The sequence below is a fragment of the Ranitomeya imitator genome, chromosome 5 (assembly GCF_032444005.1).
Source record: "Ranitomeya imitator isolate aRanImi1 chromosome 5, aRanImi1.pri, whole genome shotgun sequence".
NCBI lineage: Eukaryota > Metazoa > Chordata > Amphibia > Anura > Dendrobatidae > Ranitomeya > Ranitomeya imitator.
The window spans coordinates 601412844-601440656 of NC_091286.1; the positions used below are offsets into that span (position 1 = coordinate 601412844).

The 27813-nt window shown below is 52.7% G+C and overlaps 1 protein-coding gene across 3 annotated transcripts in view; it reads right to left on the reverse strand.

Moving 5' to 3' along the window:
* UGGT1 (UDP-glucose glycoprotein glucosyltransferase 1) overlaps positions 1 to 27813 on the reverse strand; it is a 107577-nt gene that overhangs the window by 15697 nt on the left and 64067 nt on the right. For all 3 annotated transcript variants that reach the window (XM_069727974.1, XM_069727973.1, XM_069727972.1), the window contains 9 exons: positions 26835 to 26966; positions 13188 to 13318; positions 12968 to 13063; positions 12637 to 12739; positions 12475 to 12554; positions 10514 to 10703; positions 8218 to 8376; positions 7471 to 7556; positions 7305 to 7389 (listed from right to left, as the gene is read on the reverse strand). In XM_069727974.1, the coding sequence (XP_069584075.1) occupies positions 7305 to 7389; positions 7471 to 7556; positions 8218 to 8376; positions 10514 to 10703; positions 12475 to 12554; positions 12637 to 12739; positions 12968 to 13063; positions 13188 to 13318; positions 26835 to 26966 (1062 nt within the window). The remainder of the gene's footprint in view (positions 1 to 7304; positions 7390 to 7470; positions 7557 to 8217; positions 8377 to 10513; positions 10704 to 12474; positions 12555 to 12636; positions 12740 to 12967; positions 13064 to 13187; positions 13319 to 26834; positions 26967 to 27813) is intronic.

Sequence of the window (27813 nt, forward strand, 5' to 3'; positions counted from 1 at the left end):
TGCCATATTGCATGGTCAGACACTGGATAGACTGTGTGCATTCTGGGAGCTGCCATATTACATGGTCAGACACTGGATAGACTGTGTGCCTTCTGGGAGCTGCCATATTACATGGTCAGACACTGGATAGACTGTGTGCCTTCTGGGAGCTGCCATATTACATGGTCAGACACTGGATAGTGTGTGTGCCTTCTGGGAGCTGCCATATTGTATGGGCAGACGCTGGATAGACTGTGTGCCTTCTGGGAGCTGCCATATTGCATGGTCAGACAATGGATAGACTGTGTGCCTTCTGGGAGCTGCCATATTGCATGGTCAGACACTGGATAGACTGTGTGCCTTCTGGGAGCTGCCATATTGCATGGTCAGACAATGGATAGACTGTGTGCCTTCTGGGAGCTGTCATATTGCATGGTCAGAAGCTGGATAGACTGTGTGCCTTCTGGGAGATGCCATATTGCATGGTCAGACACTGGATAGACTGTGTGCATTCTGGGAGCTGCCATATTACATGGTCAGACACTGGATAGACTGTGTGCCTTCTGGGAGCTGCCATATTACATGGTCAGACACTGGATAGACTGTGTGCCTTCTGGGAGCTGCCATATTACATGGTCAGACGCTGGATAGACTGTGTGCCTTCTGGGAGCTGCCATATTGCAAGGGAAGACACTGGATAGACTGTGTGCCTTCTGGGAGCTGCCATATTGCATGGTCAGACAATGGATAGACTGTGTGCCTTCTGGGAGCTGCCATATTGCATGGTCAGACACTGGATAGACTGTGTGCCTTCTGGGAGCTGCCATATTGCATGGTCAGACGCTGGATAGACTGTGTGCCTTCTGGGAGCTGTCATATTGCATGGTCAGAAGCTGGATAGACTGTGTGCCTTCTGGGAGCTGCCATATTGCATGGTCAGACGCTGGATAGACTGTGTGCCTTCTGGGAGCTGCCATATTGCATGGTCAGACGCTGGATAGACTGTGTGAGGGAATGATAAGGAGGTGCTATGTGGGCAACACCTTGGAGGAAGGTCCTGACTTGTGGAAGGGAAGCTAGGTCCCTTTGGAAAAGGATGGACAGGGCGGAGACCTGGCCCTTTAAAGTACTCAAAGAAAGGCCCGAATCGAGACCCACGTGAAGGAAGCCAAAGACTGAAGGAAGGGAAAAAACCATGGGGAACAAGCTGTTGTCGTCGCACCATCGGAAAAAGGCCTTCCAACATCTATGGTAGATGCGAGAAGAAGCCGGTTTCCTAGCTTTTATCATGGTCTGTATGACGCTGTGAGAAAAACCTGCGTCCTTTAGGACCGCGGACTCAACGGCCATACCATTAAATTCAGAGACCGAGAATTCGGGTGGAAGAGGGGCCCCTGCGATAAATGATCCAGACGTTCTGGGAGTCTCCAGGGGACGTCCGACAGCATTTTTACTAGCTCCGTGTACCAAGCCCTGCAAGGCCAATCTGGAGCTATTAAGAGAACGGGGACCCTCTCTGCCTTTATCTTTTTTACGACCCTTGGGATCAAGGGAAGAGGAGGAAACAGATAGGGCATGTGGAACTTGGCCCACGGGATCACCAGGGTGTCGCAACCGACGGCCATCGGGTCCTGAGACCTAGCTACATACTGGGGAACCTGGTGGTTCATTTGGGAGGCCATTAGGTCGACGTCCGGAACTCCCCATCTCTGACATATTTGGTTGAAGACGGTAGGATGGAGAGACCACGCGCCTGACGCGAGGCCCTGACGGCTGAGGAAGTCGGCTTCCCAATTGTCCACCCCTGGAACGTGGACAGCTGAGATGGCGGGAACGTGGTTCTCTGCCCAGCGTAGAATGTTTGACACCTCCCTCATGATATGCTTGCTGCGAGTCCCTCCCTGATGGTTTATGTAAGCCACAGCCGTGGCGTTGTCCGACTGAACGCAAACCGGATTTCCGCGAGGAGGGGCTGCCACAGGAGGAGGGCGAGGAAGATCGCCCTGATCTCCAACAGACTGATGAGCAGAAGGGTCTCCTGAACCTTCCAGTGACCGTGCGCAGTGTGATGAAGAAAGACCGCACCCCACCCCTGAAGACTGGCGTTGGTGGTGATCTGCCAGCGGAGGGGGAGAAATGACCTTCCGTGCAGGATGGAGGCGGAAAGCGTCCACCAAATGAGAGACTGTATGACAATGAGAGGAAGGCGAATTGGGTGATCTAGGGAAAGTGGGTTCTTGTCCCAGGCAAACAGGAGAGCCAGCTGGAGAGGGCGAGAGTGAAATTGAGCGTAAGGTACTGCTTCCATGGAAGCGACCATCTTCCCTAGAACTTTCATACAGAGCCGTAGAGGCAGAGGAACTGGGCGCTTTAAGGCTTTGATGCCCTGGCGGAGAGAGAAGAACTTCTCTTTCGGGAGGAAGACCCGAGCTTGGATGGTGTTGAATTCCATGCCCAGGAACTCGAGGCGTTGAGTTGGAATCAAGGTTGACTTGTCCCTGTTGATTATCCAGCCGAGGCGCATCAGCGTGTCCAGAGTGATCTGGAGACTCAGGTCGCAGCCCGGTAAGACGGACCCTTGACCAGAAGGTCGTCGAGATAGGGGATTATGAGGATCCCCTTTAAACGAAGGATGGCCATGACCGCTGCCATTACCCATTACTTTCGTAGAGACCCTGCGGGCGGACGCTAGGCCGAACGGGAGAGCTGTAAACTGGTAATGTTGTTCCTGGATCGCGAAACAAAGGAACCTCTGATGCTGCTGACAAATCGGAATGTGTAAGTACGCATCCTAAATGTCCACAGAGCACAGATATTCCCCTGTTTCCATGGAAGGGATCACCGAGCGCAGTGACTCCATCTTGAAGTGTCGAATCCGAAGGTGGTGGTTCAACTGTTTGAGATCCAAAATCGAGCGGAGAGAGCCGTCTTTTTTCAGAACCACAAACAGATTTGAGTAAAAATCTGAAAACCGCTCGCGATAAGGAACAGGAACGATCACTCCTGAGGTGAGGACGGTATCGACAGTCTGGAGGAGCTCTGGGGCATGGGACGGCTGCTTGGGTGGATGGGAGAGGAAGAAGCGTCTTCCTGGGGGCGAAGAAAATTCTATTTTGTAGTCTGATGTGACGATCTCCCTGACCCAGGCGTCGTTAACTACCGATAACCAAGCCTCTGTGAACAGAAGAAGCCTGCCTCCCACCCTGGAAAGATTTCCAGGTGGGTGTGAGCCGTCATTTTGAAGAGAATCTGTGGCCACGAGATCCGGAAGGTTTAGAGGAGCGGCTCTTAGCCCTCCAGTGAGGGGTAGGCCTGAAGGAAGGTTTCCTCCGTTCCCCCTGAGCGGAAGAACGCTCCTGCTGGGAGGAACCGCCAGAGAAGTAGAAGGGCCGGAAGGGACAAAACGACTGGGGGTCTCCTACGATTAAAGGGATGCTTAGGCCTGGATTGAGGGAGAGAGGTGTTCTTTCCACCTGTAACGTCGGAGATGATCTGGTCTAGCCTAGTGCCAAAGAGCCTGGAGCCCTGGAACGGAAGGCCAGTGATAGACTTTTTAGAAGAGGGGTCAGCGTTCCACGCCTTCAGCCAAAGGACACGGCAAATGGCAATGATGTTGCTGTTTGCTCTTGCGGAACATGCAGCCGCATCCAAGGAGGCATTTAACAGATATTTCCCCGCGTGTGCAATCTGGTCCGCTAAATCAGCTAGTTCCTCCGAAGGAGCCGAAGCAACGATGTCCCTGTGTAGCACCTTGGCCCAGGCAGACACGGCTTTCGCCACCCAAGAGGAGGCGAAATTCGGGCACAGAGAGGCGCCGGACGCCTCAGAGGCTGATTTGGTTAAAGCCTCAATTTGCCTGTCCGTAGCGTCCTTAAGAGACGCTGCATCAGGGATAGGCAGAACTGTCTGCGAAGATAGACGAGAGACAGGCGGTTCTACCTTAGGGGAATCCGACCATTTGCTGACTAGGTCTGGATTAAAGGGGTACAAGATATCCAGACGCTTTCTTCCTGGAAAACGTTTTCCGGGTTGTTCCCAGTGTCTAGAGGTAGTATTCTCAAACTCTTTGTGATTGGGAAAAACTCTAGAGGGCCGTTTCACCCGTTTGAATGAAGCGGAGTCCTCCTGGGAGGTGGAATCCTCCTCCTTAAGTTCAAGGGTTTGAATAATAGCCGAAATAAGGCTATCTACCATGTCCTGCGTGCCAGAGGTCTGATCTGTAACTGGATCAGACTTTGAGTGCGTAAGCAAATACGACCCGACGTCTGCCTCAGAGGAGGGGGAACGGGTGGAGAGGGGTATTCTAGATGGTGCCGGCGGGTTCCGGAGAGCTGGATGAGGAGCTAGACAGAGTCCTCTTTCTGGATCCTTTGTCCAATCTGACCCTGTGAAGGTCGTGGTCAGGTGCGAGCGAATCGCCGTGGGAGACGTTCGTGGCACTGGTGGCAGAACATAGAAGCGGCAAGCGTTCCAGGACCTGTACCAGGGACTGGGACACTTTTGTCAGGTCTGAGACTGACAGAGACATATCAACAGCCCACTCCGGGGGAGGAGGAGTGCACTCATCTCGAGCAATAGGAGCTTCCTGAGGGATGGACATGGTGGAAGGACTGCAGGACAGACAGAAAGGCGACGGCTGGCCTAAAGCCTACTTTCTCTTACAGCGGGCACAAGCGTAATGGGTCACTGTGGGTTTGTAGCCGGAGGCCTGTGTGGGGTTGGGCATAGGTAGAGCCTGAATGAGGACTGCAGCAGGACGCTTTAAAGGCGATACTGCTGAAGAGGGCTGTAGCAGAAAGCTATGCCAGTGATACTGCTTAAGGCCTCTTTCACACTTCCGTCTTTCACTTCCCGTCACAATCTGTTGATTTTTGAGAATGCAGGGTCCTGCAAATAAATTTGCATTTTCCCATAGACTTGTATTTGCGACGGATTGTGACGGATGGCCATCCGTTTCATCCGTCGTGCACTGGATCCTGCATAATAAAACGGTCCGTCGGGCAGAGAAAACGTTCAGAGGAACGTTTTTTCTGCACGTCGGAAAATCAGTCAGGATGCGTTGCTGCCTGTGAAACGCAGGAATCCAGCGACGGGTCCCGCCTTTTCAAACTGAGCATACGTGGATGAATTTCCCGTCAGGGAAATTCTCTCTCGCTCACTCTCTTTCTCTTTTTACTATTAATGCTGCCTATGCAGCATCAATAGTAACAAGATATAATAAAAAAAATTTAAAAAAAATCGCAATATTCTCACCTACCGAAGTCCCGCGCAGCGTCACCGATGCTCCCGGCAGCCAGCGTTCCTAGTAAAAGGAACGTTTTTGAGTACATTGTATCCAGTGTTTCTGACTGCGCATGCCCTCAGGAAATCTCGCACACACTTTATTTCCTGCCTGGGACTGCTAACGGAAATGTGAAAGCACACACTTCCGTCGGTACGTCGCGCTGACGCTTCATTACGGGCGACTACCGACGGAAGTGTGAAAGTAGCCTAAGAGAGGACTGCACCACAACGCTATAAAGGCGATACTGCTGCGGGAGTAAAGCCGAGGAAGGAGGCCATGGAATGCAGAGTCTACCAGACACCCAGTGATTGCAGAGGCAGCGCAGGTACTATGCCCCCCTCCGAATCCTGAAAATGCTGCAGGAGCCCGCCAAGATGGACGCAGTTCCCTCTGGCCATGCGACGCTGCAAGCGGTGGGCGGACAAAGCTGTGTTCGGGCGTGCAGAAGAGTGGGTGTACACAGGAAAAAGAAACCGGCGTCCTGATAGGCCGACGCGCCTGAGGAGGCGTGTCGGAGTGGAGAGCCGAGGCAGAGGGGACGTGCCCGGCGCTGGAGAAAATGAAAGTGCGGTGCTGATAGGCCTAGACCGGCAAGGGGGTGTGGCCTAACGAGGGAAGGAGAAAGGCTGCAATATGCCGGGAATCGCGCGATTAGGTGGGAAATTTGAAATCTAGAGATCGGTGAGTGCTGTCATGGGGGGGAGGGGGGGGTGATAAAGTGGGCTTCTGTCCCACTTGCTACCTTACTTGAATCCGGCTCCTTGGTGTCTGAGAATCGCGACAGAATCCCTCGGAGCAGAAGAGGGTCCTGGGAGTAAGATCCTCCTTCCCGCACCATCTCAGGACGGTGCAGAAGACGGCGTCAACCCCTTACGAGAAGAGGGGAGGTCACCATAGATGACCACTGTCTTCCTCTCAGCCCTCTCCGAGGAGTGGGGTGAGGAGGGGAAAAGGCGAGGACTGGCCACCAAAAGTCAACCGGAAACACCCATAAGGGTGACAGGGGACGAAGTCCTGCCAGCAGGTCCGAGAGTGGGCAATGCGGGGAGTACCACACTGCTCTCTCGGTCGCTTAAATGTGGGAAAAACAGGGTGAGACTCTGCACCGTTACCCAAAGAAGTGAATCTGGAAGAGAAAGGGAAATGAATAATAAAACACAAAAACCCTGTAAAAGCAAATAATGCGGATCTGGGGTTAGATCCAGGTCTGCCTCCTACAGAAACTAAGCAAAAACTGAGTTGCCTGGTGCCTGTCGGAGGGTGTATACTGCCGGGAAAGAGTTAACGTTTCCTTATGTGTATAGTGTCAGCCTCCTAGCGACAGCAGCATACGCCAATGGTTACCTGTGTCCCCCAATGAAGCGAGAAAGAAAAATGCATTTTCCCATAAATCATTTGATCAAACTGCCCTTTTTTCCAAAAATGATTTCTGGTTTCCCATATGTCTTGCATTGGCGGAACATCACCTTGTATGGTTTATGCTCGCAAGATGGAAGCAAAGCTGAACTTTGGGATTCTGAGAAACACAGCAAGAAGGGGAGTAAAACCTACGTTTTGGCAGCAGCTTATTTACTGCCAAAAGATCAGGTTTTGGCAGCAGAAAAAAAAGCAGCAAGAAATCAATGTGTGAACATAGCCTTCTTTTCCTGGAGATTGTTACTGTATGGGGGAGGGTCTGTTAGCCTACCTGAGGAGTTGCATACACAGCCTTATTTATGTGTATATTGTTTATCTAGGACTAGAGTAGAACAATGGAAAAGTGGTCATTAAGTCCCCTGCCTCAAATAATGAGATGACCATGCTCATACTAGCCCAGTCTATACAGTGAAGCAGACAAGTGAGATGCAGGAAACAGGAAATGTCGCCTTACTGTGCCTGTCATAGTGGGCGGGTGAAAGATTGTTTTTAAAAGCACTTTAATAACGTATCGTCATGGCAGAACCCAAATTCAATGAGTAACAGATGCGCTTAGAGTCCATTGTGAGAAAAACGCAATACAGACGTTTGTTGCAGTAATGGAGAACTGCGGCACGTGACTTACTTTGACTTTAATGGTTTTGCTCCTGAAATCATTAAGAATGACGACTACTTCTTCGTCCTCAGCGGCAGAATCTGTTCCATCATGGCTGAAAGAGAAAAGTATCTAAGACATAGGCTGATGTGAACTCCGCCATACTGCCCTACGGAGAATAGATTAGTAATCCCACCTGTATATTTTATAGATGTCCTCGGAGCGGCCTTTCCGCAGTCGGAGAACCCACGCACCAGGATTGGCTTTTAATTGGAAATAACCCTAAAAGTAAAAAAAAGAAGGAAAGGAAAGGTAAAATTCTATACAGTACACAGACATTAGTATGTGCCCCCTTCACATCACACATACTGAAGCCACTCTATCACAAATGATGATGACGGCAGATGGCATGGCGAGGGGCCGGATGTTATACACCTGTGCTAATGGGACTGATCAAAAAAAATCTTAATTCAGTGATTAAGCCATGCGCCCCAATCCAGAGTATGTACATGGCTTCTATGTACTGTGCCAGACGAGGAGTCATGGTGCCTTAGGGCTCACTCAGACGTCCATGCACATCACTCCAAGATCGGGCGGCAATGCTAGGACTGGCCGCAGCTCTCCAGGCCCGAGAGTGACAGTCTAATAAAATCCCTGAAGCTGTTCTGGAGACGGCGGCCAGTCTGGGCACTGGGGACAATCTCGGACCAATGTGCACGTCTGGATGAGCCTTTATATCTCACTATGTGACGCTGCCCCCTGCTGGCCACATTAGTAGTCTATTCTACACCATTACTGAAGGGGCTTCTCCAGGACTTGGTTATAGCGCTCCTATCCTAAGAATCATCTGACTGACGGGTCCCTTTACTTGTTCACCAGGCAGCGAGAGGTAACGCCATGGTGGCATAGTCACTGCCCACTTACAAGGTTCACTACTACTTACAAGATTGGCCATGACAATGGTGTCTACAACCACAGGATTGGTGGCTGTCCCCAAAGTAAACTGTAGTCCACGTGGAGGCTGTCCGGTGGAAACATCGAAACAATGGCCTTCTAATAAGAGATGCTCCAGCTCAAATTCTCCTGCTACAATACTGTCCACCTGCAACCGAAGAGGACAAGTGGGAATCATACATAGGAGCAAGTGAAACCGAAGAGGACACGTGGGAATCATACAGAGGAGCAAGGGAAACCGAAGAGGACACGTGGGAATCATACAGAGGAGCAAGTGAAACCGAAGAGGACACATGGGAATCATACAGAGGAGCAAGTGCAACCGAAGAGGACAAGTGGGAATCATACATAGGAGCAAGTGCAACCGAAGAGGACAAGTGGGAATCATACAGAGGAGCAAGTGAAACCGAAGAGGACACATGGGAATCATACAGAGGAGCAAGTGCAACCGAAGAGGACACTTGGGAATCATACATAGGAGCAAGTGCAACCGAAGAGGACAAGTGGGAATCATACATAGGAGCAAGTGCAACCGAAGAGGACACATGGGAATCATACAGAGGAGCAAGTGCAACCGAAGAGGACACTTGGGAATCATACATAGGAGCAAGTGCAACCGAAGAGGACAAGTGGGAATCATACATAGGAGCAAGTGAAACCGAAGAGGACACGTGGGAATCATACAGAGGAGCAAGTGAAACCGAAGAGGACAAGTGGGAATCATACATAGGAGCAAGTGAAACCGAAGAGGACACATGGGAATCATACATAGGAGCAAGTGAAACCGAAGAGGACACATGGGAATCATACAGAGGAGCAAGTGCAACCGAAGAGGACACTTGGGAATCATACATAGGAGCAAGTGCAACCGAAGAGGACAAGTGGGAATCATACATAGGAGCAAGTGAAACCGAAGAGGACACGTGGGAATCATACAGAGGAGCAAGTGAAACCGAAGAGGACAAGTGGGAATCATACATAGGAGCAAGTGAAACCGAAGAGGACACATGGGAATCATACATAGGAGCAAGTGAAACCGAAGAGGACACATGGGAATCATACAGAGGAGCAAGTGCAACCGAAGAGGACACTTGGGAATCATACATAGGAGCAAGTGCAACCGAAGAGGACAAGTGGGAATCATACATAGGAGCAAGTGAAACCGAAGAGGACATGTGGGAATCATACAGAGGAACAAGTGTAACCTAAGAACACACATGGGAATCATAAAGAGGAGCAAGAGCAACCGAAGAGGACACGTGGGAACCATACAGAGGAGCAAGTGCAACTGAAGAGGACACTTGGGAATCATACATAGGAGCAAGTGCAACCGAAGAGGACACTTGGGAATCATACATAGGAGCAAGTGAAACCGAAGAGGACACGTGGGAATCATACAGAGGAGCAAGTGCAACCGAAGAGGACACATGGGAATCATACAGAGGAACAAGTGTAACCTAAGAACACACATGGGAATCATAAAGAGGAGCAAGAGCAACCGAAGAGGACACATGGGAATCATACAGAGGAACAAGTGCAACCTAAGAACACACATGGGAATCATACAGAGGAGCAAGAGCAACCGAAGAGGACACATGGGAATCATACAGAGGAACAAGTGCAACCTAAGAACACACATGGGAATCATACAGAGGAGCAAGAGCAACCGAAGAGGACACATGGGAATCATACAGAGGAGCAAGTGAAACCAAAGAAGACACATGGGAATCATACATAGGAGCAAGTGAAACCAAAGAAGACACATGGGAATCATACAGAGGAGCAACTGCAGCCAGAAAGGGGGGAATCATACATAGGAGCAAGTGCAAACAAAGAAGACACGTGGGAATCATACAAAGGAGCAAGTGCACAGAAAGAGGACACGTGGGAATCATACAGAGGAGCAAGTGCAACCGAAGAGGACACGTGGGAATCATACAGAGGAGCAAGTGCAGCCAAAGAGGACACGTGGGAATCATACATAGGGGCAAGTGCAGCCAAAGAGGACACGTGGGAATCATACATAGGGGCAAGTGCAGCCAAAGAGGACACGTGGGAATCATACATAGGGGCAAGTGCAGCCAAAGAGGACACATGGGAATCATACATAGGGGCAAGTGCAGCCAAAGAGGACACGTGGGAATCATACAAAGGAGCAAGGGCAACTAAAGCGGACACGTGGGAATGAGACGTGCTGCATTCCCTGTGTCTGGATGCTGCGCACCATTGTTCACGGTGCTCGGCTTAGAGTAAGAAGCGGCCACATTGGTGCGTTAGATCATTACCTCCTCCAAATAGATATTATCCAGGTCATATGGCGTCCGCACTGACTCCACCATCCAGCTGTCCGGGGTGTTCAGGCTCAGAGTGAAGAGTGGGGACTGGGGCATGTCCAAAAACTTAGCAATAGGACCTGGTGCTATCTTATGGTCGGAGGAGAAGGCAACCTCTGGTTCCAACACATACCGGTAAAAGCTGAACAACAGAGAGACGCTGTTATTGTCACATGTAATATTACAGCTGTATTCTAAGTGGTTTGTAGAAATGATTTAGGCTGGAGTTATAGGAAGTTTCGCTGCTCCAGTCTATACTTTGCTCTGCCATCACATTTCTATGAGTAGCAGGAGTTGGGCAAGGGACGTTCTTCCAAAGGGCTCAGTTACACGATCTATGGAAGCATGAAAAATAATTCATCCCATGTACTCGCCAAGAACAGCGATACTGTACTGAGAAGTGCCCGTGCCGATAGGGATCACTGTCCTCACGTGTACAGTACAGTGGTTTGAGTCGCCATTTTGTCAGTCTGTATAATCAATCTGATACATAAGAAGAGACTGAAAGCGCACTCACCGGTATTTGAACAATCAGAGCGGTTTATTCACATGAGATCATGCGGTGCAGGGAGGGTATGTGAATACAAAGAGGATGACAGCTGTTTCGTGCTAGGTGAGCACTTCAACAGATCTGTTGAAGTGCTCACCTAGCACGAAACAGCTGTCATCCTCTTTGTATTCACATACCCTCCCTGCACCGCATGATCTCATGTGAATAAACCGCTCTGATTGTTCAAATACCGGTGAGTGCGCTTTCAGTCTCTTCTTATGTATCATATTGGATCTGTTTTTCTTAAGCAGCACCAAGGTATAATCTTTTCAGCGGCTTTTTTGTTTAGTTTGTTTTCTGCCAAAAGGCTTAAACAGTGCATTTTTTTGCCCCTGGAGCAGTAAGGGTCTAGCGTATAGCGGCTGTGCGATTGCATTTTTTTTCTCTTTACTCTGGACTTTGTATAATCAATCTGTCTGTTACACACCTATCCTGGGCTCCGCTTCCTTCCCTTGGGTCCGCTGCCCTCTGCTGTTCTCCACGTCAGGTTTTGCAAGTTATCCAGCGTGGCTTGAGGATATCCTCTCCCTAGGCCTATTTAAGGCCCACTAAGACACACACCTGTTTCTTAGGATTAAGGCCCTAGTGTACTGTTTGGCATGCTCCACCAGCTCAGCAGGTTAACCTTCGCACTGTCATCTTGCATTAAACCACAGGTTGCAGCAAACTACTGCTGGACTCAGTATTGCATTAATCCTTTCTTTGCTCCATTTCACCTGTACTACTGTTCCTGAGTTTCCTGTGTGTGCCAAGTCCTCGCTCCCCACGTGCGTTCCTCCCATCTGCTGCACCAGCGCCCAGGGTCCGTGAGATCACCTGGACCTGAGGCTTCGTGGATCCACCTCATCAGGTGAGCCTGACACTGCTGCTCTACGGAAGCTGCATTAGAGCCAACGGGTGCAAGACGCCAAGGCAACATGAAGTAACACCATGTAGGCCATAAGATTGCCGCCCTCCTCTGTAGAGCAGTACTAGGGCTTTTGGATAAGTTTGCTGCATACAGCAAACATAGACTCAAATGTAAACTGAGCCTGATAGATAACCTAAACTAGAGGGGTCTGACCCCAGGACAGCACCTTTTTAAAAAGTTTGCATGATTTGGACATTATGGATCTACCCCTAAAATAAGGCACCTGCATCTATCTGGAGATGGCACAAGATGGAGCAGAGGACCCACATTACTGTCCTTCTCAACTAACTACTATGGGAGTTCTGAAAATAGGTGAAAGCACTTCCTTGGCTATTTTCTGGACTCCCTTTAATGCCCCTTTACATGGTGATCGGCTCGCTGCCAACTTGTTTTAGATAAATTGGAAAAAAAAAATGTGACCTGCGAAAAAGTCAGTAGCAACCACATCGTTACCTCTTCAGGGGCATTTCCGACAGCTTTGACTGGCAGTTCATGAACACCCGTAAGTTCATATTTACGATCTGATTCAAAACCTGGAATGACAGAAAGTAAAAAATGACATCCAGTCAGAAGTCCCCTTTACTGATTTTTGGGTTTTAAAGCTGAAAAATGTACCAAAAGTAAAGGTGCCATTCTCTGTGCTGCTTTTGTCACAGGGTCCACAATAGCCATCACCTCAAAGTACATCATGCCTTCTTTGGGTCTTATCTTAACAGCACTGAAAATGCAGAAATTCATTAAACAACTAAAACATACAAAAAATAAAATCTGGATTCTCTGAAGTTGGCTCATATACCCCAGAAAGGAGATCCACCACAATGCCCAATGTGAGGAGGAGTCTCATAGCACCAAACATGGGCACCTCCATGTCACATGGCATGGTCATTATCTGGGGTTACTGGCACATTTCACTATACAGAGGGGTATATTGGGGGTGACACTGTACCTGTGCTGATCTTCAGTAAGCACATAGTCAACTCTTCCCTCACCCTTTGGTTGAGAGGACAGTAGGCCATTCACTCTCATGACCAGATCGCTGGCACTGCAGAAAGGAAAGGATAACGTTACATAGAGTGTCTGCATCTCATTTACATCCTGGGATTACAGAATTACCACAACAAGACTGCAGGCAAGGCATGATCAGATAGAATATGTGGACGACATACTGATCCTCCTCCACTCCAAGCTTCTGGATCTGAGACTTGATCTTCTGTGCAGATGTCTTCAGAATTAGGTTCTCCAGAAGATGGAAGTCATCTTGATTAAATATTTCACCAGCTCTCAGAGGTCCAATAATCTACATAGAAAACGTAGAATGAAAAGTCCACAATAAATAGAAAAGAAGAAATTCTGGTCACCCAAGATGTATTTACCAGGGTAATCCATAACGTCACAGCATGGTTACATCACACACAAGAAAAGTGTCAAAGATTAGCCAAGATATCAAATACATGGAAAAAGCGGCACTCACCACCGGTATGTGGAAAAAGCGAAACTCACCACCAGTATATAAAAAAAGCAGCACTCACCACCGGTATGTGGAAAAAGCAGCACTCTCCACCGGTATGTGGAAAAAGTGTCACTCTCCACCAACATAAAAGGGTGCTGGCTTGGCTACTGAAATATGCCAGTACGTCAAATCCCTTCACACAGCATTGTGCGGATAGGTGTGCTGATACAGAAAACCTGACGTTGCCAAATCCCGGCCCGAAGTGGGCACCTCACAATGTACATCGTATAACTGATATGCATTAATACGTTACAGAGCTTAAGTTGCTCACTGATATCTTTTTTGGACTTTTAATAATCATAAAAACAGGATTTTTGGTTGCTTACCGTAAAATCTGTTTCTTGAAGCCTCCATTGGGGGACACAGGAACCATGGGTGTATGCTGCTGCCACTAGGAGGCTGACACTATGCAAATAAAAAAGTTAGCTCCTCCTCTGCAGTGTACACCCCACCGACTGGCATTAAACTCTTCAGTTAGTGAGAAAGCAGTAGGAGAAAGAACAAGGTTGAAAAACCATAACCACAAACTTGAGAACTGTAAACGTGAGAACAGTCAGAGAACATATAACAAAAACATTGGGAGGGAGCTGTGTCCCCCAATGGAGGCTTCAAGAAACAGATTTTACGGTAAGCAACCAAAAATCCTGTTTTCTTTATCGCCTCTCATTGGGGGACACAGGAACCATGGGACGTCCCAAAGCAGTCCCAAGGGCGGGAAAAACAGACTTCCATCAGGTCAGAGGACTCACCACTGCCGCCTGCAGGATCCTTCTACCTAGGCTGGCGTCCGCCGATGCGTAGGTATGGACCTTGTAAAATTTGGTGAACGTGTGGATGGAAAACCAAGTTGCAGCTTTGCACAGCTGTAGGGCGGAAGCCCTGTGGTGCACCGCCCAGGAGGCGCCGACTGCCCGGGTAGAGTGAGCCTTAATCCCAGGAGGGGGCACTCTGTTCTTGACCCGGTAAGCCTCCAAGATTGCCATTCTGATCCATCGAGCAATAGTCGCTTTAGAAGCCGGCTGGCCTCTGCACGTGCCATCAGGAATGACGAAAAAGGAATCCGTCTTCCGGAAAGTGGACGTTCTGTCCAGATAGATCCTCACAGCCCTGACAAGGTCCAGCTTGTTCAATTATCGCTCCAGAGGATGAGTCGGAGCTGGACAAAAGGAAGGTAGAACGATGTCCTCGTTGAGGTGGAAGGTGGAAACCACCTTAGGAAGAAAAGAAGGTGGGGGCCGGAAGACCACCTTGTCCTGGTGAATGACCAAAAACGGAGGACGGCAAGACAGGGCCGCCAGCTCGGAAACGCGGCGAATGGACGTGATGGCCACAAGAAAGGCTACCTTCCATGATAAAACTGATAGAGGAATCTCCCTAAGAGGTTCAAAGGGAGAAACCTTCAGAAAGTCCAGTACCAGGTTTAGGTCCCATGCCTCCACAGGGGCCCTGTACGGCGGGACGGCGTGGGCTACCCCCTGAAAGAAGGTCTTAACCTGTGGCCGAGAGGCCAAGGTCTTCTGAAAGAGGATGGAAAGCGCAGAGACCTGACCCTTCAGGGAACTAAGAGCCAGGCCCGAATCCAGTCCTGCCTGAAGGAAGGCCAAAAGAGAAGGCAGGGAAAAAACCATAGGCGGAATGCGGTTGGACTCGCACCACTGGAAGTAGGCCTTCCAGGTGCGGTAGTAGATCCTAGAAGACGAAGGCTTCCGAGCCTGAATCATGGTGTGAATCACCCGGTCCGAAAGGCCAGACGCTCTCAGAACCGCGGTCTCAACAGCCACGCCGTTAAACTGAGCGACCGAGAATTCGGGTGGCAGATCGGACCCTGGGACAGCAGATCGGGCCTGTCTGGAAGGCGCCAGGGAGCGTCCGCGAGAAGGTTGACGAGCTCCGCGAACCAAGCTCTCCTGGGCCAATCCGGGGCGATCAGGATGACCGGCACCCCTTCCGCTTTGATCTTCTTCAACAGTTTGGGAAGTAATGGAAGGGGTGGGAACAGGTAGGGCAGCTCGAACTGTGACCAAGGAATGGCCAGAGCATCGACGCCCACTGCGAGAGGATCGCGGGACCTGGAGACGAACTGCGGAACCTTCCTGTTGACTCGGGACGCCGTGAGATCCACATCCGGAGTTCCCCATCGAAGACAAATCTGATGGAAGACCTCTGGATGCAAGGACCATTCACCTGCCGCGAGGCCCTCGCGGCTGAGGAAGTCGGCGGCCCAGTTTTCTACGCCGGGGATATGCACCGCGGATATCACCGGAACCGTTGCCTCTGCCCAAAGGAGGATCTTGGATACCTCGGCAAGGGCCAAGGAGCTCCGAGTCCCCCCCTGATGGTTGACATATGCCACAGCCGTGGCGTTGTCCGTCTGGATCCGGACTGGAAGGCCCCTGAGGATCCTTTCCCAGTGGCGGAGGGACAGGAAGATGGCCCGAATTTCGAGGACGTTGATCGGCAGAGATGACTCCTGCAGCGACCAGCGGCCCTGGACCGTCAGGTGGCGAAAAACCGCACCCCAGCCGAGCAGGCTGGCGTCCGTTGTCACCACCTGCCAGTGAACCGAAAGGAAGGACCTGCCCTGGGAGATGAGAGGTGACGTCAGCCACCAGTTGAGAGACCGCCTGACCCGAAAGGAGAGTTTGATCGGTCGATCCAGGGAGAAGACCGACCTGTCCCACTGAGACAGAATGGCTTGCTGAAGGGGTCGCGAATGGAATTGGGCGAAGGGAATCGCTTCCAATGTAGCTACCATCCTCCCCAGAACCTTCATGGCCGAACGGAGGGAGGGAGGTCGAGGACCCTGGAGCAAGCGTATGTCCCGACAGAGAGTGGATCTCTTGTCTGTGGGAAGGAAGACTCTGCTCTGACGAGTATCGAAAAGCATGCCCAGAAAGATGATGCGCTGAGAAGGAATAAGGCAGGACTTCTTCCGGTTTACCAGCCACCCGAAACGGGCTAAGGTGTCGAGAACAATGGACAGGCTTTCGTGGGCCTGAGCGAAGGACGGAGCCTTGATGAGGATGTCGTCGAGATATGGAAATAGGACCAAGCCTCTGACTCTCAAGATGGCCATCAGCGCTGCCATGATCTTTGTGAACACTCTTGGCGCGGTTGCGAGACCGAACGGCAGAGCGACGAACTGAAAATGATCTCGTTGCACTGCGAAGCGCAGGAAACGGTGATGTCCGGGAAATATCGGGACATGGAGGTAGGCGTCCTGGATATCTATTGAGCATAGAAACTCCTGAGCCTCCATGGAAGCAATTACTGAACGAAGGGATTCCATCCTGAAGTGTCTCAGGCGAACTCTCCTGTTCAGCAATTTGAGGTCCAGAATGAGGCGAACTTTGCCGTCTTTTTTCGGTACCACAAAAAGATTCGAGTAGAAACCCGTGAAGCGTTCTTTTTCTGGGACGGGAACGATTACCCCGTATTTGAGCAGAGAAGCGATGGCTGAGAAGAAGCCCGGAACTAGAGCGGGGTCTCTTGGAGGACGGGATTGGAAGAAACGATCCCGAGGTCGGGAAGCGAATTCTATTTTGTATCCCGAGGATACAACTTCCCTGACCCATGCATCCTCTACTGCGGAAATCCAGACGTCCCTGAAAAGGAGAAGACGGCCGCCCAATCTGGGAGTTGGGCTGGAGTCTTGCCGAGAGTCATGCCGAGGTGGATCTTCCAGTCCTGGGCCTGGAGGATCTACCCTGGGAGAAACGAGGACGCCAGGACGGAGTGGGCCTAAAGGACACCGCCTTCTTCTCTTGACGTGCCTGTGGCCTCTGTTGCTGCTGGGAAAAGGAGTTTGACGCAGCAAAGCGACGAAAAGGCCGAAAAGAATGAAGCTGTCGTCTAGGAGGAGGGCGACGAGGCTTAGCCTGGGGGAGAAGAGAACTTGTACCCCCGGTGGCGTCCTTAATTATTTGGTCCAGCTGGGAACCAAAGAGGCGAGAGCCCTGGAAGGGCAGACTAGTGAGGGACTTTTTGGAGGACAAGTCCGCCTGCCAGGCCTTGAGCCAAACGGTCCGGCGGATGGCAACGGCATTGCTGGAAGCTTGAGCCGCACAAGACGCGACATCCAGGGAGGCGGAAACCAGGTATTCACCAGCGTGGGAAATCTGGTTGGCAAGTTCCGCTAATTGCGCGGGAGGCGCCCCATCCAGGATACCTCGCCGAAGATCCTTGGCCCATTTTGAGATGGATTTTGAAGCCCAAGTGGACGCAAAAGCTGGACATAGAGCCGCTGAAGCCGCTTTAAAAGCAGATTTCGCGAAGGATTCTATAACTCTATCGTTAGAATCCTTCAGAGATGCTCCGCCGGACAGAGGAAGCACCGTGTTGGTGGACAGCCTGGAAACAGGGGGGTCCACCGAGGGAGAGGCCGTCCAATTGGCGGTAAGTTCTGGAGGAAAAGGATATAACACACAAAGGCGTTTTCCCCTCTGAAAACGCCTAGTGGGGTTCTCTCTCTCTCTGGACACGATTTCCTCGAATTCAGGATGAGGAGCGAAAAATTTTGAAGGTGGTTTGGCCCGTCTAAACGAAACCGCCTGATCTGCGGGTTCCGTAGAGGGATCCTTGATGCCACATGTTTGGTTTATTGCCCCAATGAGGTTCTGGACTGTCTCACTCATGGTGGCGATTTGGTTAGGATCCAGCTCCGAAGTATCCTCCGAAGGCGCATCAGATAATGCCTCGCCTGACTCAGGGGAGGAGGATCGGTGGGACACCAACCGCGGGGGAGGGCCGAGCGGCGAGATGGAGCGCGAAGAGGACTCAGACCGACGTTCCTGTCTGGACCTTTTGTGGCTTATCAAGGAGAGCTCTGGCGGCGGTTCCTGTGACCCGCTGGCTACGGCCGGGGTCTGCAGGGGTAACCGATCCAGCGCGGACACCAGGGTTTGAGATACCCGTGTCAAATCGGCCACCGATTGTGACAGAGAGGCGGCCCATCCTGGGATGGGGGGATCACTCTCGGGCGGAACAGCCGGGGGATCCTGGGCGGTGGGAACAATCGGGTTGCTGCAGGACTGACACAGCGGGGAGGACTGACCTGAGGGAAGTTTGCTGTTACAGGACGAACAAGCAAAGTACGTGACTAAGGCAGAAGAAGAAGTAGGGGGGCGAGAGCGGCCCCCTTTAGAGGTAGACATTTTGAGAGGTCCTCTGAAGATGCCAGTGGGTTAGGGGACAGTGGGGCAGAGGGGGGTGTCAGTCTGCAGTGCAGCTACTCACGGACCCGTCCTGGAAGATGTCCCACTTGCCGGAGGAGAACTCCTGCCCTGAGGTGCTGGATTCTGTGCAGATTTTGTGCCCACGGAGAATGCAGTGGCGAAGGTGTGGGGCGCGCTGCGTGAGCTCCTGCAGCTAAGAAGCGGTGAGCACACACAGACGCTGTCCCTGGAGGACGGGGGCGGAGCCAGACAGGGGGGCGCCGATGAGCAGGCACAGTATGTCGGGCGGGAAAAAAGCCCGCCCGATGAAGAAGGAAGTGGGCGGAGCGCGGCAACGGAAGTAGGCCCCGGGAAAAGCCGGGGCCTAAATTAGAAGCCGGTGCCCGCTGAGAAGAACCCCCGCGGCGCAGACACTGCCCGGCAGATCGGCGCTGAAGCCGCCGCATGAAAGAGAGAGAGCGCTGCTGCCGGAAAAGAGTCGCCGGAGTAGGCCCCGGAAAAGCCGGGGCCTAAATTTGGAGCCGGTGACCGGAGAGAAGATCCCCGCGGCGCAGACGCTGCCCGGCAGAGCGGCGCGGCAGCCGCCGCATATAAGAGAGGGAGCGCTGCCGCCGGTGAAGAATCGCCGGAGTAGGCCCCAGCGGGCTGTGGAGGTGAGCGCCGCCGGAGAGGCCGCCGCATAGAACGCTGAGGGGGGAACGCTGAGGGCAGCTGGTACGCCGCAAGTAGGCCCCGGGAGAGGCCGGGGCCTAAATTAGGAGCCAGCGACCGCTGAAGGAAAAACTGCAGGCAGGAGTGTGCCGCAAGCAGGCCCCGGGAGGCCGGGGCCTGAAGGAAGAACGGCGACCGCTGGAGGAACGCGGTGGGGCATGGAAAGGTAGCCACCGCGCAGGGAACGGGGAAAGTGCTGCAAATGCAGCGATGACCCGCGCTGAGTCCTGGGAACCCCTTTAGAAATACTCACCTAGTAAAATCCCCCGTCGTCTGCTACTAACCTTGAGAAGGTATCAGACGTCCATAGGAGCTGCTGATGGACGTCCTCGTCTCCTCCGACCGACAGGCTCTGGTGGGCGAGTGGGTGGGGGACGGGCCAGGACCGGACTTCTGAGCACGCTTGTGTGCCAGGCTCTTGGTCCTGCTGAGGGATCTATGAGGATACGGGGTGGCAGTACACGCCGTACTCATAGTCCGCTTGAGGGACTACAGGTGTGACAGCTCACCCTGTATCCCATCCGGAAAAAAACCTGAAAAGAAACGACGCACATTGAGGTAGATAAGGGTCTAAAGAAAGACCCGTGTCCACCTCCTACTGACACTAAGCTAAACTGAAGAGTTTAATGCCAGTCGGTGGGGTGTACACTGCAGAGGAGGAGCTAACTTTTTTATTTGCATAGTGTCAGCCTCCTAGTGGCAGCAGCATACACCCATGGTTCCTGTGTCCCCCAATGAGAGGCGATAAAGAAAGTCTCATTTCCATTCAGAAGGACTTTTTCATCACCTCGATAAACATCATCAAATGTGAGGACATGTTTTCGGGATTTGCCATAAATGTGTAGTAGACATGGGACCCACATTTAACTCGAGAATGGGGCTCTGACACGATCTGCTGTCAGTGGAGAGGTGGTGAGAATTCTGAATCATTTGTAATGGACCTCGACCACTCCTCTCATGTGAAGGGCCCCAATTCATGAGAGCCATGTCCAGAATACATCTATGGCACACCATGTGGATATGTTGTTACAGGACTATACGGGATTACCCGTTTAGAAAAAACAGGATTTTTGGTTGCTTACCGTAAAATCTGTTTCTTGAAGCCTCCATTGGGGGACACAGGAACCATGGGTGTATGCTGCTGCCACTAGGAGGCTGACACTATGCAAATAAAAAAGTTAGCTCCTCCTCTGCAGTGTACACCCCACCGACTGGCATTATACTCTTCAGTTAGTGAGAAAGCAGTAGGAGATAATGAAACAAGGTTGAAAAACCATAACCACAAACTTGAGAACTGTAACGTGAGAACAGTCATAGAACAGATAACAACAGAAAACATTGGGAGGGTGCTGTGTCCCCCAATGGAGGCTTCAAGAAACAGATTTTACGGTAAGCAACCAAAAATCCTGTTTTCTTTATCGCCTCTCATTGGGGGACACAGGAACCATGGGACGTCCCAAAGCAGTCCCAAGGGCGGGAAAACAGACTTCCATCAGGTCAGAGGACTCACCACTGCCGCCTGCAGGATCCTTCTGCCTAGGCTGGCGTCCGCCGATGCGTAGGTATGGACCTTGTAAAATTTGGCGAACGTGTGGATGGAAGACCAAGTTGCCGCTTTGCAAAGCTGTAGGGCGGAAGCCCTGTGGTGCACCGCCCAGGAGGCGCCGACTGCCCGGGTAGAGTGAGCCTTAATCCCAGGAGGGGGCACTCTGTTCTTGACCCGGTAAGCCTCTAAAATTGCCGTTCTGATCCAGCGAGCAATAGTCGCTTTAGAAGCCGGCTGGCCTCTGCGTGTGCCATCAGGAATGACGAAAAAAGAATCCGTCTTCCGGAAAGAGGATGTTCTATCCAGATAAATCCTCACTGCCCTGACTAGGTCTAGCTTGTTCAACGATCGCTCCAGAGGATGAGTCGGAGCTGGACAAAAGGAAGGTAGAACGATGTCCTCGTTGAGGTGGAAGGTGGAAACCACCTTAGGAAGAAAAGAAGGTGGAGGTCGGAAGACCACCTTGTCCTGGTGAATGACCAAAAACGGAGGGCGGCAAGACAGTGCCGCCAGCTCGGAAACGCGGCGAATGGACGTGATGGCCACAAGAAAGGCCACCTTCCAAGATAAAACTGATAGAGGAATCTCCCTAAGAGGTTCAAAGGGAGAAACCTTCAAAACGTCCAGTACCAGGTTTAGGTCCCAAGCCTCCACAGGGGCCCTGAACGGCGGGACGGCGTGGGCTACCCCCTGAAAGAAGGTCTTAATCTGTGGCCGAGAGGCCAAGGTCTTCTGAAAGAGGATGGAAAGCGCAGAGACCTGACCCTTCAGGGAACTAAGAGCCAGGCCCGAATCCAGTCCTGCCTGAAGGAAGGCCAAAAGAGAAGGCAGAGAAAAAACCATAGGCGGCACGCGGTTGGACTCGCACCAACGGAAGTAGGCCTTCCAGGTGCGGTAGTAGATCCTGGAAGACGAAGGCTTCCGAGCCTGAATCATGGTGTGAATCACCCGGTCCGAAAGGCCGGACGCTCTTAGAACCGCGGTCTCAACAGCCACGCCGTTAAACTGAGCGACCGAGAATTCGGGTGGCAGATCGGACCCTGGGACAGCAGATCGGGCCTGTCTGGAAGGCACCAGGGAGCGTCCGCGAGAAGGTTGACGAGCTCCGCGAACCAAGCTCTCCTGGGCCAATCCGGGGCGATCAGGATGACCGTCACCCCTTCCGCTTTGATCTTCTTCAACAGTTTGGGAAGTAATGGAAGGGGTGGGAACAGGTAGGGCAGCTCGAACTGTGACCAAGGAATGGCCAGAGCATCGACGCCCACTGCGAGAGGATCGCGGGACCTGGAGACGAATTGCGGAACCTTCCTGTTGATTCGAGACGCCGTGAGATCCACATCCGGAGTTCCCCATCGAAGACAAATCTGATGGAAGACCTCCGGATGCAGGGACCATTCCCCTGCCGCGAGACCCTCGCGGCTGAGGAAGTCGGCGGCCCAGTTTTCTACGCCGGGGATATGCACCGCGGATATCACCGGAACCGTTGCCTCTGCCCAAAGGAGGATCTTGGATACCTCGGCAAGGGCCAAGGAGCTCCGAGTCCCCCCCTGATGGTTGACATATGCCACAGCCGTGGCGTTGTCCGTCTGGATCCGGACTGGAAGGCCCCTGAGGATCCTTTCCCAATGGCGGAGGGACAGAAAGATGGCCCGAATTTCGAGGACGTTGATCGGCAGCGCAGACTCCTGCGTCGACCAACGGCCCTGAACCGTCAGGTGGCGAAAAACCGCACCCCAGCCGATCAGGCTGGCATCCGTTGTCACCACCTGCCAGTGAACCGGAAGGAAGGACCTGCCCTGGGAGATGAGAGGAGACGTCAGCCACCAGTTGAGAGACCGCTTGACCCGAAAGGAGAGTCTGATCGGCCGATCCAGGGAGAAGACCGACCTGTCCCACTGAGACAGAATGGCTTGCTGAAGGGGTCGAGAATGGAATTGGGCGAAGGGAATCGCTTCCAAGGTAGCTACCATCCTCCCCAGAACCTTCATGGCCGATCGGAGGGAGGGAGGCCGAGGACCCTGGAGCAAGAGTATGTCCCGACAAAGGGTGGATCTCTTGTCTTTGGGAAGGAAGACTCTGGACTGACGAGTGTCGAAGAGCATGCCCAGAAAGATGATGCGCTGAGAAGGAATAAGGCAGGACTTCTTCCGGTTGACCAGCCATCCGAAACGGGATAAGGTGTCGAGAACAATGGACAAGCTTTCGTGGGCCTGAGCAAAGGACGGAGCCTTGATGAGGATGTCGTCGAGGTATGGAAACAGGACCAAGCCTCTGACCCTCAAAATGGCCATCAGCGCCGCCATGATTTTCGTGAACACCCTTGGCGCGGTTGCGAGACCGAACGGCAGGGCGACGAACTGAAAATGATCTTGTTGCACTGCAAAGCGCAGGAAACGGTGATGTCCGGGAAATATTGGAACATGTAGGTAGGCGTCCTGGATATCTATAGAGCATAGAAATTCCTGAGCCTCCATGGAAGCAATTACTGAACGAAGGGATTCCATCCTGAAGTGTCTCAGGCGAACCCTCCTGTTCAGCAATTTGAGGTCCAGAATGGGACGAACCTTGCCGTCTTTCTTCGGTACCACAAAGAGGTTCGAGTAGAAACCCGTGTACCGTTCCTTTTCTGGGACGGGAACAATTACCCCGGATTTTAGCAGAGAAGCGATGGCTGCGAAGAAGCCCGGAAACAAAGCGGGATCTTTTGGAGGACGAGATTGGAAGAAACGATCCCTGGGTCGGGAGGCGAACTCTATTTTGTATCCCGAGGATACAACTTCCCTGACCCATGCATCCTCTACTGCGGAAATCCAGACGTCCCTGAAACGGAGAAGACGGCCCCCCAACCTGGGAGTTGGGCTGGAGTCTTGCCGAGAGTCATGCGGAAGTGGATCTTCCAGTCCTGGGCCTGGACGATCTACCCTGGGAATAGCGAGGACGCCAGGACGGAGTGGGCCTGAAGGACACCGCCTTCTTCTCTTGACGTGCCTGTGGCCTCTGTTGCTGCTGGGAAAAGGAGTTTGATGCAGCGAAGCGACGAAAAGGCCGAAACGAGCGAAACTGCCGTCTAGGGGGAGGGCGACGAGGTTTAGCCTGGGGGAGAAGGGAACTTGTGCCCCCAGTGGCGTCCTTAATGATCTGGTCCAGCTGGGAACCAAAGAGACGAGAGCCCTGGAAGGGCAGACTAGTGAGGGACTTTTTGGAGGACAAGTCCGCCTGCCAGGCCTTGAGCCAAACGGTCCGGCGGATGGCAACGGCATTGCTGGAAGCCTGAGCCGCACAAGAGGCGACATCCAGGGAGGCGGAAACCAGGTATTCACCCGCGTGGGAAATCTGGTTGGCAAGTTCCGCTAATTGCGCGGGAGGAGCCCCGTCCAGGATACCTCGCCGTAGATCCTTGGCCCATTTTGAGATGGATTTTGAAGCCCAAGTGGAAGCAAAGGCTGGGCATAGCGCTGCTGAAGCCGCTTCAAAGGCAGATTTCGCGAAGGATTCTATAACTCTGTCGTTAGAATCCTTCAGAGACGCTCCGCCGGACAGTGGAAGCACCGTGTTGGTGGACAGCCTGGAAACAGGGGGATCCACCGAGGGAGAGACCGTCCAATTGGCGGTAAGATCTGGTGAAAAAGGATATAACACCCCCAGGTGTTTTCCCCTCTGAAAACGTCTGGTCGGATTCTCTCTCTCTCTGGCCAGGATTTCCTCGAATTCAGGATGAGGAGCAAAAAATTTTGAAGGTGGTTTGGCCCGTCTAAACGAAACCGCCTGATCTGCGGGTTCCATAGAGGGATCCTTAATGCCACAGGTTTGGTTTATAGCCCGAATGAGGTTCTGGACCGACTCACTCATGGTGGCGATTTGGCTAGGATCCAGCTCCGAAATCTCCTCTGAGGGCGCATCAGATAAAGCCTCGCCTGACTCAGGGGAGGAGGAACGGTGCGACACCAACCGCGGGGGAGGGCCGGGCGGCGAGATGGAACGCGAAGAGGACTCAGACCGACGTTCCTGTCTGGACCTTTTGTAGCTTGGCAAGGAGGTCTCGGGTGGCGGTTCCTGCGACCCGCTGGCCACGGCAGGGGTCTGCAGGGGTAACCGATCCAGCGCGGACACCAAGGTTTGAGATACCCGTGTTAAATCGGCCACCGATTGTGACAGAGAGGCGGCCCAGCCTGGGATGGGGGGATCACTCTCGGGCGGAACAGTCGGGGGATCCTGGGCGGTGGGAACAATCGGGTTGCTGCAGGACTGACACAGCGGAGAGGACTGACCTGAGGGAAGTTTGCTGTTACAGGACGAACATGCAAAGTACGTGACTAAGGCAGAAGATGAAGAGGTAGGGGGGCGAGAGCGGCCCCCTTTAGAAGACATTTTGAGAGATCCCTGAAGATGCCAGTGGGTTAGGGGACAGTGGGGCAGAGAAGGGTGTCAGTCTGCAGTGCAGCTACTCACGGACCCGGTCCTGGAAGATGTCCCACTTGTTGCTGTATTCTTGCGATGCTGAGCCCACAGAAGATGCGGGCGAAGGAGCGTGGCGCGCTGCGTGAGGTGCTGCGAGGGCTGCTTGCTGTGTGAAGCGGCGCACACCAGCTGAGAGTCCCACGAGGAAGGGGGGCGGAGCCAGACGTAGAGGCGCCGGTGGGCAGGGCGCAGTATGTCGGGCGGGAAAAAGCCCGCCCGCAGAAGCGGAAATGGAGAAAGCCGACAACCGGAAGTAGGCCCCGGCCGAAGCCGGGGCCTAAATTAGGGACCGGCGGCCGAGAAAAAAGGCCGCGGCGCCGAAATAGAGCGCCGGAAACAATGCGGCGTGAGGGAGGCTGGGGCCGCTGAAGGGCGCCGCAGACAACACCCTCCCGCGGCGCCAGAGCAATGCGCCGCAGGGAGAAGCGGCGTGACAGCCTGCAGGTCACAGAAGGGCGCCGCAGATAACCACCTCCTGCGGCGCCAGAGCAAAGCGCCGCAGCGAGAAGCGGCGCGACCGCCTGCAGGGCTGCCGCGCAAAGGATGTGCCCAGAGTAAAAACCGCAGCGCCGGTAATGCGCCGCGGAAGGAGCGTACGGCAGCCATAGAGCTGTCGTGGAAGAAATGCTGGCCACAGGGGAAAAGAGCGCGGTGGCCTAAAAGGGGGGCCCCGCGCTGGAGAGCAGAAGGCCCCTGCAGAAAAGGGGAAGAAATGTGGAAATACCAGCCGCGCCACCGAAAGACAGGCGATGACCGGGTAAGCGAGTCGCCAGGGAGCCCCTAACAAGAACCCTATCAAAGGTCTGGGATGGGAGGGGAAGGGAGAATATACTCACCTAAAAATTCCACGCGTACTAACCTTGAAAAAGGGTTGAGACGTCCAGGGAGCTGATGGACGTCCTCGTCTCCTCAACCGACAGGCTCTGGTGGGCGAGTGGGTGGGTGACGGAGCCAGGACCGGACTTCTGAGCACGCTTGTGTGCTAGGCTCTTGGTCCTGGAGAGGGATCTATGAGGATACGGGGTGGCAGTACACACCGTACTCATAGTCCGCCTTGTGGGACTACAGGTGTGACTGTTCACCCTGTATCCCTCCGGGAAACCTGTAAAGGAAGCGACGCACATAGAGGTAGATAAGGGTCTAATGAAAGACCCGTGTCCACCTCCTACTGACACTAAGCTAAACTGAAGAGTATAATGCCAGTCGGTGGGGTGTACACTGCAGAGGAGGAGCTAACTTTTTTATTTGCATAGTGTCAGCCTCCTAGTGGCAGCAGCATACACCCATGGTTCCTGTGTCCCCCAATGAGAGGCGATAAAGAAAGTAGAGCAAAAGCCTCAACAATTCAAATATCTGATAATATAGGAAGAAAGAAGCACGCTGATCGAGCACCTGAAATCACACCGATACTTACCCTTCCATTGCCGATAACGGCTCGCTCGCCTTTCTTCAGCTTTAGGACATCACGGCAGTATGCAGAATGGGAGAGTATAAAATCCACCTTAGGAGACTCAAAAGCTTCACGAAAAAGACTGACATCCATTCCCTGAGGAGGAAGGTGAAGAACATGAAGTCACCTCATAAGGACCATAAAGGCCCAGCAAAACAATCATGGTGAAGATCATAGGACCATGATATCACATCATAACAGGCATACCGGCCCAGTCATACACTGATGGTGAAGAGCACAGAACCATGAAGTCTCGGCATAAGGGCCATACCGTCCCGGCCATACACTGATTGTGAAGAGCACAGAACCATGCAGTCACGTCATAAAGGGCCGTACCGGCCCAGCCATTCACTGATGGTGAAGGGCACAGAACCATGGAGTCATGTCATAAGAGCCATACCGGCCCAGCCATACACTGATGGTGAAGGGCACAGAACCATGCAGTCACGTCATAAGGGCCACATCGGCCCAGCCATACACTGATGGTGAAGGGCACAGAACCATGCAGTCACGTCATAAGGGCCATACCGTCCCGGCCATACACTGATGGTGAAGGGCACAGAACTATGCAGTTACGTCATAAGGGCCACACCGGCCCAGCCATTCACTGATGGTGAAGGGCACAGAACCATGGAGTCATGTCATAAGAACCATACCGGCCCAGCCATACACTGATGGTGAAGGGCACAGAACCATGGAGTCATGTCATAAGGGCCACACCGGCCCAGCCATTCACTGATGGTGAAGGGCACAGAACTATGCAGTTACGTCATAAGGGCCATATTGGCCCAGCCATACACTGATGGTGAAGAGCACAGAACCATGGAGTCATGTCATAAGGGCCACACCGGCCTAGCCATTCACTGATGGTGAAGGGCACAGAACCATGCAGTCACGTCATAAGGGCCATACTGGCCCAGCCATACACTGATGGTGAAGGGCA